Source organism: Arabidopsis thaliana, assembly GCF_000001735.4.
Source record: "Arabidopsis thaliana chromosome 1 sequence".
NCBI lineage: Eukaryota > Viridiplantae > Streptophyta > Magnoliopsida > Brassicales > Brassicaceae > Arabidopsis > Arabidopsis thaliana.
The window spans coordinates 8,802,660-8,816,630 of NC_003070.9; the positions used below are offsets into that span (position 1 = coordinate 8,802,660).

A 13,971-nucleotide genomic window follows, 5' to 3' on the forward strand; every position below is an offset into this window, starting at 1 on the left:
TAGTTAAGATGGTATAAGATAATTTTATTAAGTTAAGATGTTGCACTTTTCACTAAGTAAATCAAACATTTACATAGTGATTTGTCATAATGTGCATATTCCATTTTTTCGGGTCTTTCATTTCCATATTCCTCAGCTCTTTCATATATTGAAGATTGAAGAGAATAAGAAAGACGCTTTTTATAGGAAACGAATTAAAGAGTGTTGACTTGCCGTAAAAGTAACTTAAATTGTTCGTCGCCTGAGCATGGATTTATATAAACGTGAAGTACTATACAAAACCCTAACCAACATTTGATCAAACGACAATGATGTCGGAACTTCCAGAGCATTTGTTAGAAGAGATACTCTACCGCGTTCCAGCTATGTCTTTGAAACAGTTAGGGTCTACTTGCAAAGGATGGAACTGTTTATTCAAGGATAGGAGATTCACAAGAAAACACTTGGATAAAGGCCCAAAGCAGTTTCTGATTCACATGTCTAAAGGGCTTAGGGTACGCTCGATGAGTGTCGATCTCCATAGACTTCCACATGTAAAAGTCACAGTTGAATTTACCCTAATCAACCCTAAATATCCTAGTTGTCTAGATCAAGATCAATTCGAGATATATAAAGTCTCTCACTGCGACGGCTTATTGTTATGCGTCTGCGTCACCAAGGAGGACAATACTTGGCTCGCGGTATGGAACCCGTGTACTGGTCAAACAAGGTGGATTCAACCCATGACTTATATGACAACTATACTCTCGGATCCTACCAAAATAATAGCTACAATATATTGGCACACACTGGTTTTGGCTACGACCACGAATTCCAAATTTATGAAATTAACTCCAATTCATGGAGGATTATTGATGCCACTTTGGACTTCAAATTAGGGTATATTGGTCGTGGCGTGTCTTTGAAGGGAAAGACTTACTGGATTGCTAGTGGTGAAGAAGAGAAACGGCTTGGCAAATTCTTAATCAGTTTTGATTATACGACAGAAAGATTTGAACGTCTATGTCTTCCGAATAAGTATCCTTGTTATGCAACTCTGGCTCTATCCGTTGTTAGAGAAGAGAAACTTTCCATGTTATCGCAACGCGGAATTAAATCAAAGGCAGAAATATGGGTGACAAATAAGATTGGTGAGACACAAGTGGTGTCGTGGAGCATGGTCTTAGCTTTGGATTTGCAGCCTAAACGTTGTATTGGGGAAAGCGGAAGTTTCTTGGTCGACGAGAAGAAGAGAGTGGTCGTGTGTTGTGATAATATTAGAGACCAAGGAAAAACCACGGTACACATTTTTGGAGAGGACAACAAAGTGAAACAAGTGGGTTTTGAAGTCGGATCATCTCTGTAATGTATGTTTTATTATGTTCCAAGTTTGACTCAAATCTACCAAGGTATCACAGGCAAAAGAAAAAGGGACGAATGATCATAGTGTTTGGTGTGGATCTTGGAGCAACTATCAGATTTTTCAATTATGATAAGTTTTCTTCTCAATTTCAATTAATCGCTTCTTTATGCCATAATTTAGAGGCAATTGCTGTAATATTTCTAAATTTTTTAGGCATTCTTTACTTTGTACTTCTCCTTTTAATTATATAGGTAGATTTGATGATAATTAGAAGATTAAGACTTCAAAAATGGAGATTATGTGAAATTGAGAAAAGCATCACACAAAGAAAATGGTTTTTGGTGGAACAATTGGGATATTTGCATAACATGAATTTTGATTCCGGTTTACTATACATTATTTGTTTCTTGATTCCGGTTTAGTATATCCTAGTACTTACTTAAATCAATAATCCGGGCATGGTTAAAATTAATCAGACGTTGAATCAATGAGACTCCCCGTCACCGTCAAAGCCACTAAGCCGTCGTTTCTCGTCATTTGGATCCGATACTCCTCCGCCGCGTCGTCGCCGACAGTCTCCTTGAATCCAGTAAACCTCTCTCCCGCACACGCTTACATGTATATGCGACTTTATTATCCATTGGAATCATTTTGAGTGTGTTTTTTTTGTCTTGGGGTTCAATACTGTAGAGTGGACGATTACAGCAAACTCTCGCAGGATCTGTGGAAGTGAAAGGAAAATCTCTGCACTCCGGTAAGTTCTCGACGGTGAAGCTAAATCCGGAGATCGCCGGAGCTGGTAGGTTCTTCGAGTTTCGATCCAGATTCATCCCTGCGTCGATTGAATTTGCTCAGGAATCGCCTCTTTGCACGACGCTGTTGAAAGATGAGCTCAAAATCCGAACCGTTGAGCATTTGTTATCAGCTCTTGAGGCGAAGGGAGTTGATAATTGCAGGATTCAAATCGAGAGCGAAAGTTCCGATGATCGAGAAGTCGAGGTTTGTTACCTGAATACATACATTTTGAGTAATCATAGGTCGAATCAATGTCTCGTATTGTCTATTTTGACTGGATTTGTATGCTATAGAGATTGTCAACATCTTGCTGTGCAGTGTAGCTCTTAGTTTTATAGACTTGGTACACTGGAGGAGATGATGAGTGTAGGCAACACTAACCAAGTGACAGGTCCCTATTTTTGATGGATCAGCTAAAGAATGGGTCGATGCGATACAAGGAGTTGGCATAAACGCGGCTCAAAACCATGATGGTGAAAGTGTAGAGAAGATGGTCGCACATGTGAACAAGCCTGTGTATGTTTGCAAGAACGATACTTTTGTTGCTGCATTTCCGGCTCTAGAGACTCGGATCACTTGTGGTATCGACTTCCCACAGGTTCAGTCTAATGGCATTTTGACTTATTTTCTGCTTGTACATAAATTGTTATTGACTTGGTCTGTTGTGTATGATGATGAACTTTACAGGTGCCTGCTATAGGCTGCCAATGGTTTTCTTGGAGACCTATCCATGAGTCTTCTTTTGCAAAGGATATCGCATCATCAAGAACCTTCTGTGTCTATGAAGAGGTTAGTTAGATCCATTGTTGTTGCTTAGGAGCTTTGGAATCAGTAAACTGGTGTTCGTTCTTCAACCATCTGTGTCTGAGGGTTTTGTTTGCAGGTGGAGCGTATGCGTGAAGCAGGGCTCATTAAAGGAGGTTCTCTGGATAACGCCATAGTTTGTAGGTAAATAATCTTGCATATTGATGACTAAAGGGACACAATATTCAACTGAAACTGTCTCTAATGCAGCGCTGAGCATGGATGGATGAATCCTCCTCTGCGGTTTGATGATGAAGCATGTCGACATAAGATTCTTGACCTAATCGGTGACCTCTCCCTTGTTTCACGGGGCGGAAATGGAGGACTCCCCGTGGCTCACATAGTCGCATATAAGGTAAATAATACTAGCTTAACATCTTATAGTTTGCACAAAAAAGAAAAAAAAAAAACATCTTATAGTTTTCTCGAGAAAAGAAAACAATAGTATTATCTTTCAAATGCAGGCGGGTCATGCACTGCACACTGACTTAGCACGTCACCTTACCATGGACTGAAGAGTATGTGCTCGTTGTCAACCATATCCCGCAAAAGCCTTGATCGTTTCTGTTTCTTTTTGGATTCGTTATCCAAAGATGGTACCAATGTGGGATTTTTGTTTGTTCAATGGAAGATCATTACTCTTGTGAATACAGTAAAATTTGTAACATTAAACTATTTTAGGTACTAATCATAGGGACATTTTAACCGATCAAACTGTTCCAAAACCAAATTGAATTGAAACTTAAGTTGTAGTTCAATAATAGTTTTACTCTGTACCAATTTAACATATTGAAACTGAAAATAAAAGAAAATGGAACAGAACTAATAAAAATAATAAAATAATTTAAAACGAAAAAGAATTTGACTTGGATACATTTTTCACATTAGGAAAAGGTAAATTCCTCTCCTTTTTTATTTTTATTTTTTTACTCGTATTTATAATTGTTGTACATTATAACGTATTAGGATACGTATTAAGAGAGAAGAACCCTAATTACTTACGAGAGAGGAGAACCCTAATTTTCAATTGTGGTCGAAAATTGGAAGAATGAGGAGGAGGAGGTGCGATCTTCAACCGAAGAGAACGAGAATGTGCGATCTTCAACCGAAGAGAACGAGTATGTGCGATCTTCCACCGAAGCTGGTAGGGGAGAAGATCCTCACGAGGATTCCGATAACATCTCTGAGAGCGGTGCGATCCACTTGCAAATTATGGAACGCTTTAACCAAAGATCGGGTTCTGGGTAAAGCAGCGGCGCAGTTTTTGGGGTTTATGACGATGGATTCAAAGGTCTGTTCAGTTAGATTCCATCTCCGTCGCAGCAAGGAGGAAGAAGAAGACACGATGGATCTATCTATAAAGCAGGTAGATTTGCTTAATCAAGTCGAGATATCTAGAGTGTATCACTGCGACGGCTTGTTGTTATGCGTGGCTAAGGACAACTCGAGGGTCGTGGTTTGGAACCCTTATTTGGGGCAAACAAGATGGATCAGACCCAGAACAGAATCCAACATAGGAGACAGCTATGCTCTTGGATACGACATCAACCGTAACCACAAAATCTTGAGGATGGTGCAGACAAGAAACGTTTCCGTTTACAGGTACGAAATCTACGACTTGCGCTCTAATTCATGGAGGGTTCTCGAGGTCACTCCCAACGGGGAAATGGACCCTAATCATCCCCTCTACGGCGTTTCTGTGAAGGGAAATACCTACTTTTTTGCGCATGAGGATAGCAGCAGTGGTGAAATTGATGAAGATGGCGACATAATCGATCTTGAAGATTTCTTACTCTGTTTTGATTTTACAACAGAGACATTTGGTCTGCGTCTGCCTCTTCCGTTTCACTCTACTATCGATGCGACTGTGACCCTCTCTTGTGTTAGAGACCAGCAGCTCGCGGTGCTATATCATAATGAGGGTCTTCACAGTGATGATCGGTTTACCACAGTTGAGTTTTGGGTTACTACTAGTATTGAGCCCAACTCTGTGTCCTGGAGCAAGTTTTTGACAGTGGATATGAGACCATTGGCACTCACTGGTGTTCGGTTTGACAATGATATGGGTGCCACCTTCTTCATTGACGAGGATGAGAAAGTCGCTGTGGTTTTCGATCTAGACGGATACCTAAGCACCGAGAGCGCTCGTTACCACACCGCTTTTATCAGTGGAAAGGATGGATTCTTTAAACCTGTGACTCTAGGAGTAGCTCCCAATGTCGGGGAACCTTGTCCCAGAACCGGGCATATTCCGACTACATATCGTCCCCCGCTTGTCTGCTCGTCTACTTACCTTCCGAGTTTAGTGCAAGTCAACCAACAGCGCAAAAGGAAAGAAAGACATGTTTAGTTTTCTGTTCCTTGCAGTTCTCAAGACTGCTAGTCAATTCTCAGTTACATTTCCATGTTATCTTTCTCCTCTTTTAGTTTCTCTTCTCAAACTTACTCTTGTCATGGTTTAAGTTTCTTACTTTTCGTCAGTGAGATGGTTAGGTACCTTATTTGTTTCTTGCATTGTCGTCTGCTAGTAAATTTATCAAAGCATTGTTCTAGTCACTTGTTCACTTGCACCATCCTTAAGCAAAGCATGACATGGTTTCATGTACTGTTAGCCCAATTATGGAGTACATATCTCATATAAGTTAGTCTGTTTCTGCGTTTACTTCTAAGTTAGTCCCAATTATGGAGTACATATCTCATACATATCTTATATATACGAAAAGTGATATCTGATCTCATCTCATGTATGTTGTGTTTCTTACACCATTATGAATACTATCTGGCCTTTACAGGTTCGTCCTGTAGTGAAAGAAGTACTAGACACATTTTGGGTAGGTGCTTAGCTAGGAACCAAATAAAAACTGAAAGACCCTCGGCAATTTTTGTCGCTAGGCATGCTTAAATAACCATAGCTTTCTGCTTTCCACATTTCACAAATTAAGTAAAAGTGGAGGAACAAGTCGAATTTTTATGATAGAAACAATGGGAAGATGGCAAGGAACATTTTGCATTGGCAAATATTATTACAGGGAGGCACTATTCGAACACAGCAGATTTTCTCATTCAGGCTAGTCTACGTCAGCTTCTCGGAATCCTTTTTCTCTACGATTTTGATGAAATTGCGGACAATTGTCTTGCCCTCAGTTGTTATAATACTCTCCGGATGAAATTGAACTCCCTGTGAACAATGTTTACAAGACTTCAAGAGTTCTGTTTTGAATGGAGGGGGCAATAAGATTACAGTACACACTTGTGCGGGTTTTACCTGTATATGCTTGTACTTTCTGTGACGGGCAGCCATAACCAGACCATCTTCTGTCCATGCTGTAACCTCGAGCTCATCACTAGGAAATGTATCTTTTTCGATCACGAGACTGTGATATCTACCTACAATGAAAGGGCTGAAACCAACCAGATTTGTTTTATTACACATTTTTACAGACTTATGATTAACTATATTAGACAACACACAAAAAAAATTGATTTTGATTCATACTTTGATAATCCAGAGAACAAGCCTTCTTCTCCTTTCTCATCATAGTGAACCATTGAGCTTTTCCCATGCATAACACCAAATGGTGACCGCACAATCTTTCCTAATCAATGTTCAAACAAAATTGCATTTAAGCTGTGGATGCATAGAATAAAGAACAAAACCATGTTTGAACACTGATACGGGAAAATAAGATGTCTTGTTTATATGCAACTAACCTCCAAATGCTTCTCCTATACACTGCAAACCCATACATACTCCAAATAAAGGAACAAGTGGTCCGAGTTCCAAAACAGTTTGCAAGGAAATCCCAGAGTCTTGAGGGGTACCTATCAAATTCAAGAAAAGTGTTATCCACTTCTCCAGCATATAATTATAGGAGAAATTTCAGAGGCCAAAATATTTACCAGGTCCAGGAGAAATCAACACTCCTCTTGGATTTTTTCTGCAAGAGGGAGAGAATGATAAAGGAATGAACATCAGTCGATTAGCCAGATTACGTTTTAAACAGAATGCATATAGTTTCTTCTTACCTTTTCAGCTCTTCTACTGTAAGTTCATCATTGCGGTAAACTTCAAAATGGCATTGTAGCTCTCCCATATACTGTAGAAATAGATAGCAATTCTCAAAATTTTGTTTATACTAAAGCAGAAGAAACCATATCAAGAGAACGATCACAATAAATAGTATGCACCTGACACTATTCTGCGTGGAGAACTAGAAGTAAGACATGATCAAATTGTATATTTGGTATCTATGTGCGTTAAGTCAGATATTCAGAGCAGCCAAAATCTCATGAGAAAGCGAGATATTTCAACTAGGAATAACAAATCTAAAGTCAAAAATAGCAACTCAGGAAATCGCCAATTCAAACTTTGAACATGATTAAAGATTCTACTTAAAAGACCAGACTTTAGGCAGCAAAGAAGTGATGTGTTAGCTTTTGCTGGATCAACAATTACTCCTTACAACGACAAACAAGCAACGAGGAGCTTTCGACAATAAGATTCGATGGCACGACATAGCAACGACTCTGATCACATTAACAACAGATGGTCAACATTACATAGTCTTATCTATTAGCAAGTCGAAAGTAGATTGGATTGTGAACTAATGAGATTCTAACATTCAATCACAATGCATATACTTGAATACATTTCTAACAAAATGCAAATTCAGCTGCTTTCACATCAAAAATCTAACGAGCCTAGTAAGATTTGAGATTGTGTTAGAAATGAAACCTGGCAGAGATTGTAAGTGAAGCTGTCGTAATTATCAATCACGATGATAGGACCATTCTGTTTAGAGGAATTGATAACAACGGAAGGTATCGAATTCGATTCTGCCATTTCAATAGAAGCTTCAGCAAATGTACATCTCTACGACTCTTCCCCAAAACTGAAAACTCCTATATCACAGAAGTATATTTGGGATCTAAGTGAGATATTCAGAGCAGCCAACAAGGAATAACCCAATCTAACAATAGCAACTCAGAAAATCACCAATTTTCAAACTTTAAACAAGATAAAAGACTTAAAAGACCAGACTGTAGGCAGCTAAGAAGTAATGTATTAGCTATTGCTGAATCAAAAATTACTCCTGGCAAGGACAAAGAAGCAAGGAGGAGCTTTTTCAAATATATACAAAACCAAAAAAAATTACTCATCTAGAGAACTAGTCTTACGTGAATAAGATTCGATGGTGCCGCATAACGACTCAGTCTGATCACATAACAAGAGAGAAATTACATTACATAGTCTTGTATATAAGCAAGTCGAGACTAGATTGATTGTGAAATAAAGAGATTCTAACAATCAATCGAGATGCATACTTGAATACAATTCATATGAATCAAGGACTTGCAATTAGCCAGGACCCTAATTGATTAAGACATGGTTGACCAAAAAAACAAAACTATTAGAAATTATGGTCAAAGTAGTAGCTACAGAGATTAGAAATCTATTCCAATGGTCTTAGCTCTAACGTCAACAAAGGTTTAATCATCCCCTAAACTTCAAGTTTCAACTTAGTCCGAATCAGGAGAAAGACTATGAGGGAAGTTATTTGGACAAATGGTTTAATGCTCTACTAAAGGGGAATCGATCAGATTCTAATTGTAACATTTTGGGTACCTGGAGGTTGAAGATCCTTCGAAGAACGAAGTGAGCCGCCTCGCGAACATTCTGTTCAGGTGATGTTGACCCGACTCGCTGATTCGACCCGGAGCTGGTTTTGAAACGGTCAAGGATATAAGTGGCGCTGGATTGATGAGGAAATCGCTATCAATTGAGATAGACTGCGAATAGTACGAGAACACCATCATTTTGGATGCTTTGACGCAGATTCATTCATGGCTTCTAGGTCTTTTATTACTTCATTAGTTGTTGACTTAAAGAAATATATCTAAGTAACGTTTAATGATGTGGGGGATATTAAGCAGCCAGGTTTTACACTCAGCTATAGTCATCTTTTCGTATAAGCATCTAATTCGACAAATGTATAGTATAGTCATCTTTTCGTATAAGCATATATAGTATAGTCATCGTATAAGCATATATACCGTTTTCAATTTAATGGTCACACGATCCTTTCTGAAAAAAAAAAAAAAATTATCATTAAACAAGCTTCTGATCAACAAAATAATATCCCAAAAAGGTGGATTAAATTTTTGTTTTCTTCATAGACATAAGGAAATTAACTTTACAGTCTGACCATTGATTAACTTTCAGCAATGTGCACAACTGCCATTTTGATAACACCATAGTTTAAGATGCCAAAAAAACAAAGGAAGATGGAGCGAGAAAGATGAATTACGCTATAGGAATTGATTTTCCTCTTAAGTGCTCAAGTCTCACTTTAAATTCAACTATCACGGATGAGCCAAATGCCCAGCCCTAAACAAAAAGATTAACTTAGTAATTGATACCTTGTAGAAAGACAAACCGTGAGATCAGTGAAAGTGGTAAGTTGCCTGGATATCACGAAAGTGTCAAGACTCTTCTCTTCACCATCTTTAATCATATCTTCCATCATATGAATCTTCAGCATCTTGAATTGACGATCGAAGACAGGCTTGTAGAGATGACTCAAACGTGTACCACAATGGCCTCATAATATAGATGCAAGATTATTATGATTGAATGACGATTCTTCGGATGCATATGTAGGAATAAACACTGCGTCATACGAGTTCTCATAACCATCAATTCACTTTCGAATAGAAATGGTAAATTTTCATTACAAACTGATCCAAGCACTTCAAGACCTAATGAGAACAAAGTAAATCAACACAAAGACAGTGTCCGGACTTTTGATAGGATTTATTTTTTAAAAGGTATTTCGCATATAAACTTCTTAACATAGATCTCTACATATATAGACAAAATGAAATAAATACAAAGATGTGCTTCATAAGTTCTCAACAAAGCCCAAGTAATCTCCACAATAAGGCTTATTTATAAGTCCTCTAATCTGAGTGACTTCAATGATTCTTCCAGCCCAAAACAAGGCTTCTCTCCTCCAGAAAAATAATTAGGATTATTATATTATTATTTGTTTTGTTTCCTCGAATAAAAAAGAGAATCCGAGAACTTTTTAAGACAAAAGCCAAATCTTCGAAACCTTATGAGATGTGATAGGGTTACAAGGGTAAAACAGGAACTCAGAATAAAAATAAGTTAATCGAGAAAGCTCCAAATAAACACCACTCGTCCGCCTCTCTGTCTCTCACCAAAATAAAAAACTCAATCTCTCTCTCTCTCTCTCCATCGAGAAACACTAAACTGCTATAATCATTACCTCTCTTCGATTTCTCAAACCCTATCTGGCTCTCTACCCATATGCTTCAGATCCGCATTAAAAAAGCTAAGTTTTTTGTTATGTCCTTCTTTCTTATTTGATCAGTTTGTTCTTGTTTCACGATTTTAACCTGAGATTTTTTATATATTTTCTCCAGATCTGCTATCCGCAGTCATCTGTTCATAGGAAAAGGCAAGTTTTTTTTCCATCTCTACTTCAGATCTGAAAAAGATGGATTGTTCTTCTTGTGTTGTCCGGTTTCATCAATTTAATCTGTTCTTTGTTATTATATTTTACAGATCTGGCTTTACTTTTAGAGATTATCTCAGATCCAGCCTTTTACCCAATTGAAGGCAAGTTCACATACTCTGTTTTTTTTGTCTTGGTTTTAATTTCTCGGTTTTTTACATGTAACAGATGTTTTAAGCATGATTTTTTGTTTAAACAGTTTGTTTTTCCTACCCTTAAAACTTCTCTGAATTAATATCCCATTTATATGACCACTCTAATGTCTTCTTATACGACTACGCAAGTGTTGCATATTCTTGACCTTTTCACACTTCATTTGCATTTTAGTCTAACAATATAAATCCGCAAATATCTTGTGTTTATACTTATTGAAATTAGTCTTCCGACATATATAATCTAGGATCTATTTGGATTATTTGGGCCATCAGTCTCATTCGTTTCATTAACATCTGAGTCTTTGAACTTTGTTTATCTTTCCTAGCTTGATATTTTAATATTAGTTTTTTTGCGCCTCTTTGTTTTTGATCATTTATTCTCTCAATTGGATAGTATAGTGAAGTAAATAATGTAGCTATGACTTTACCTGTAGCATTTACCTGTAGCATCTTAAAAATATGAATTAAAAATGATTTAGCTAATTTGGGCTTATGTTTATAAGCATAGAAGTTTATACTACAAGTTCGTTTAGATTTTTCCAGTATCAACTCAAACATAGTTTTTACTCAAGCATAGTTTTTACTCAAGCATAGTTTTTACTCACACTAAAACCCACATGTAGTGTGCAAAAGTAAGTACCCCCCCACCTCTGTTCCTCACGGTTTTTCTGCAAAGGACCCACCCTCCTTGAACTTCAGCGTCCATCACAATGTCCCCATCATCATCAAACCTGTACAAGCCAGTGGCGATCCTAACATTGTAGAAGTTGATAGCATTTTTGCAAGTGGAGGGAGCACTTGTGTTTCTCCACGTATTGCTGTCTTGATTAAAGCGGTTGTCAACTCTGTAAAGTCCCTCTACTTCAATAGGTATGGTAAATGAGTTTGATTCTGGGAATAGGTTGTGGTTGTTATAAAGAATGCTCCACTCAGCAGCGTTGAGCCAGCGCTGTGTTGATGTTTGAAGCACAGCTGCTACATCTGTCAAAAATAGCAACCAAACATATGAGATTTATATATATATTATAAGCAACTGTTTTATTCTGAAATTTTTAAATCTTGCCTTAATTGTACAAATTCCATAGATCTAGGAGACTATTCTAAGATTCCATAGATCTGTAACACTGTGCTACGATTTCTACACTGTTCTAAGATTCCATAGATCTGTAACACTGTACTACGATTTCTACACTGTTCTAAGATTCCATAGATCATAACTTTTCTAAGATTTCTACACTGTTACCAATTCCATAGATTGTAGCCTCGATTTCCCAAATTCACAGATCTACTCTAATTTTAAATACATTCCTCCAATTCCCAAACTCACCAATGTTTCTTGATACTTTCAATTTCAATTTCTTTATTACCCCAAATTCGCTACCCCTATATCTTGCTTCTGAGAATATAATCGTTTTTTATTACCTTCATTTCCTTCAGGTAGGTCCATATGCTGAAGATTTATCGCAGGAGCGACCACTACGGGAGCCGCCATTGGAGATTCTCTGTGAGAGAGAGAGAGAGAAATAGTTTGAGAATCAATCTTCTGTATTTTATTGTGTAGATCAAGTTATTTAGTATATGCTAGTACTTATGGTTAAAATAGACTATTATTAAAATTCAAAAGTAATAAAGCCAACGAGTACACTAAACTCAGATTATATTTTCCAAAACTATTGCTAAAGAATATCAATACGTACACTAGATATAGAAATCGGAATTAGGTACGTTGTGATCCATTTCAGCTACTGTTAGGGGTAAGATTTGGGCTTGCTTGGCCCAAGGCCCAAATCCAAGTCAAAGGCCTAAGCAGAATGTTAAGTCAAGAGGGTAGGCTCGTCAAAATCCTGGAGGAGTGTCCTACACGCAGAAGGCTATAAATACGGAATAGCATGTCTTGTCAAAGGGGGATTCCGCCGGACACGCAGAGACACAGAGCAGCTCGTCAGCTCACCCGTCCGAAGTATCCCGCCAGCCGGTCCGTCTCAAGCAGCTCGTCAGCTCACCCGTCTCAAGCAGCTCGTCAGCTCTCCCCTCCGAAGTATCCCGCCAGCCGGTCCGTATCAAGCAGCTCGTCAGCTCACCCGTCTCAAGCAGCTCGTCAGCTCTCCCCTCCGAAGTATCCCGCCAGCCGGTCCGTCTCAAACAGCTCGTCAGCTCACCCGTCTCAAGCAGCTCGTCAGCTCACCCGTCCGAAGTATCCCGCCAGCCGGTCCGTCTCAAGCAGCTCGTCAGCTCACCCGTCTCAAGCAGATCGTCAGCTCACCCGTCTCAAGCAGCTCGTCAGCTCTCCCCTCCGAAGTATCCCGCCAGCCGGTCCGTCTCAAGCAGCTCGTCAGCTCACCCGTCTCAATCAGCTCGTCAGCTCTCCCCTCCGAAGTATCCCGCCAGCCGGTCCGTCTCAAACAGCTCGTCAGCTCACCCGTCCGAAGTATCCCGCCAGCCGGTTCGTCTCAAGCAGCTCGTCAGCTCACCCGTCTCAAGCAGCTCGTCAGCTCACCCGTCTCAAGCAGCTCGTCAGCTCACCCGTCTCAAGCAGCTCGTCAGCTCACCCGTATCAAGCAGCTCGTCAGCTCACCCGTCCAAAGTACCTCGTCTGCCCATCCATCTTGAGTAACTCGTTTACTCGTCCGTCCGAAGTGTCTCTCCGACCTGCCCGCCCAAAATAACTAACCTACTCGCACGTCTCGAGAAGCCATCCAGCTCGTCGCACATCTGCCGGCTCGTCAATTACCTGCCGACCTTCCTCCAATAATGGCCTAGCTCGTTTATCACAATATGAACTACGTGTGGCTTGATCCCTTTCTAAGGGTACGTAGGCAACCTTTTACAAGGTTCAGCTATAAAACGAATAAACTCTATTCTTCCTCGGAAGATCGTCTTCCGGCCTCAAGCTCGTCTTTCATCTACAATCGGCTCGTTCTTACTCCATTTATGCTCGTTGAAGAAATCATCATTTGTAATCCGTCCAATCCGCCTAAGTCGCGGGCTCGTCATTAATAGAAAGATTCTTCTTCCTTCCCTAGAGATCCCATTTTCGTACTTGTGTGATTCGTGCATCAACAGCTACCATAAACTATTAATTGTAGTGAGTAAGTGGACTTTAGATTCATATAGAGTTATGCGATTCGGTTGAACGTATCATACGAATCTCAGTGTCTACCTAATTAATACACATATAATGCAAAAAGAACAAACGCATACTATAGATGATAAGACGTGATTGGACACATTAAACACATAGTTTACGGCATTACATAAACCGATACACATAATTAATTACGTGTTACTTCTGTGGCGTGTAGTAGAAAGACTAGCTGCATATGGCACCTAATTA

At 39.1% G+C, this 13,971-nt stretch overlaps 5 protein-coding genes, 1 long non-coding RNA gene and 1 pseudogene across 10 annotated transcripts; 5 read left to right on the plus strand and 2 right to left on the minus strand.

The window, feature by feature from the left end:
- The first annotated feature begins 640 nt into the window (after nt 1-640).
- On the plus strand, nt 641-1,432 carry AT1G25053 (annotated as a pseudogene). Its single transcript has one exon.
- Nucleotides 1,433-1,829: 397 nt separating this feature from the next.
- On the plus strand, nt 1,830-3,702 carry LpxC3 (UDP-3-O-acyl N-acetylglycosamine deacetylase family protein; the record flags this gene model as incomplete). The annotated part of the gene is made up of 7 exons (NM_001123877.5): nt 1,830-1,931; nt 2,033-2,341; nt 2,529-2,735; nt 2,825-2,926; nt 3,021-3,085; nt 3,152-3,296; nt 3,406-3,702. 7 exons carry the CDS (start codon nt 1,830-1,832, stop codon nt 3,454-3,456), a joined length of 981 nt encoding a protein of 326 aa, NP_001117349.4. The 3' UTR covers nt 3,457-3,702.
- Nucleotides 3,703-3,947: 245 nt separating this feature from the next.
- On the plus strand, nt 3,948-5,497 carry AT1G25055 (F-box family protein). The gene has a single exon (NM_001123878.4). The coding sequence runs from the start codon at nt 3,990-3,992 to the stop codon at nt 5,289-5,291; it is 1,302 nt and encodes a 433-aa protein (NP_001117350.1). The 5' UTR covers nt 3,948-3,989; the 3' UTR covers nt 5,292-5,497.
- A 392-nt stretch (nt 5,498-5,889) lies between these two features.
- On the minus strand, nt 5,890-7,784 carry AT1G25083 (Glutamine amidotransferase type 1 family protein; the record flags this gene model as incomplete). Its single annotated transcript, NM_102323.4, has 7 exons — nt 5,890-6,119; nt 6,207-6,342; nt 6,438-6,537; nt 6,653-6,763; nt 6,842-6,879; nt 6,968-7,038; nt 7,677-7,784. The coding sequence occupies 7 exons, from the start codon at nt 7,782-7,784 to the stop codon at nt 6,015-6,017; spliced, it is 669 nt and encodes a 222-aa protein (NP_173885.1). The 3' UTR covers nt 5,890-6,014.
- A 1,289-nt stretch (nt 7,785-9,073) lies between these two features.
- AT1G25097 (uncharacterized protein) lies at nt 9,074-12,129 on the minus strand (the record flags this gene model as incomplete). Its single annotated transcript, NM_102324.2, has 4 exons — nt 9,074-9,329; nt 9,379-9,542; nt 11,286-11,618; nt 12,060-12,129. 4 exons carry the CDS (start codon nt 12,127-12,129, stop codon nt 9,246-9,248), a joined length of 651 nt encoding a protein of 216 aa, NP_173886.1. The 3' UTR covers nt 9,074-9,245.
- AT1G25098 lies at nt 10,036-12,605 on the plus strand. Of its 4 annotated transcripts, none has more exons than NR_139777.1 (3): nt 10,036-10,425; nt 10,533-11,507; nt 12,075-12,605. It is a non-coding gene; the product is annotated as an other RNA (long non-coding RNA). The 4 variants fall into 4 exon arrangements; NR_139776.1 differs by having other exon boundaries at nt 10,533-10,586; NR_139774.1 differs by lacking the exon at nt 12,075-12,605 and having other exon boundaries at nt 10,533-10,586; nt 11,261-11,802.
- On the plus strand, nt 12,527-13,303 carry AT1G25112 (uncharacterized protein; the record flags this gene model as incomplete). The annotated part of the gene is made up of 1 exon (NM_102325.1): nt 12,527-13,303. The coding sequence occupies one exon, from the start codon at nt 12,527-12,529 to the stop codon at nt 13,301-13,303; it is 777 nt and encodes a 258-aa protein (NP_173887.1).
- Nucleotides 13,304-13,971: the final 668 nt, after the last annotated feature.

Bases quoted from the DNA above. Each gene is read 5' to 3' on its own strand.
- AT1G25055 (NM_001123878.4), top strand. From the start codon at position 3,990: ATGAGGAGGAGGAGGTGCGATCTTCAACCGAAGAGAACGAGAATGTGC.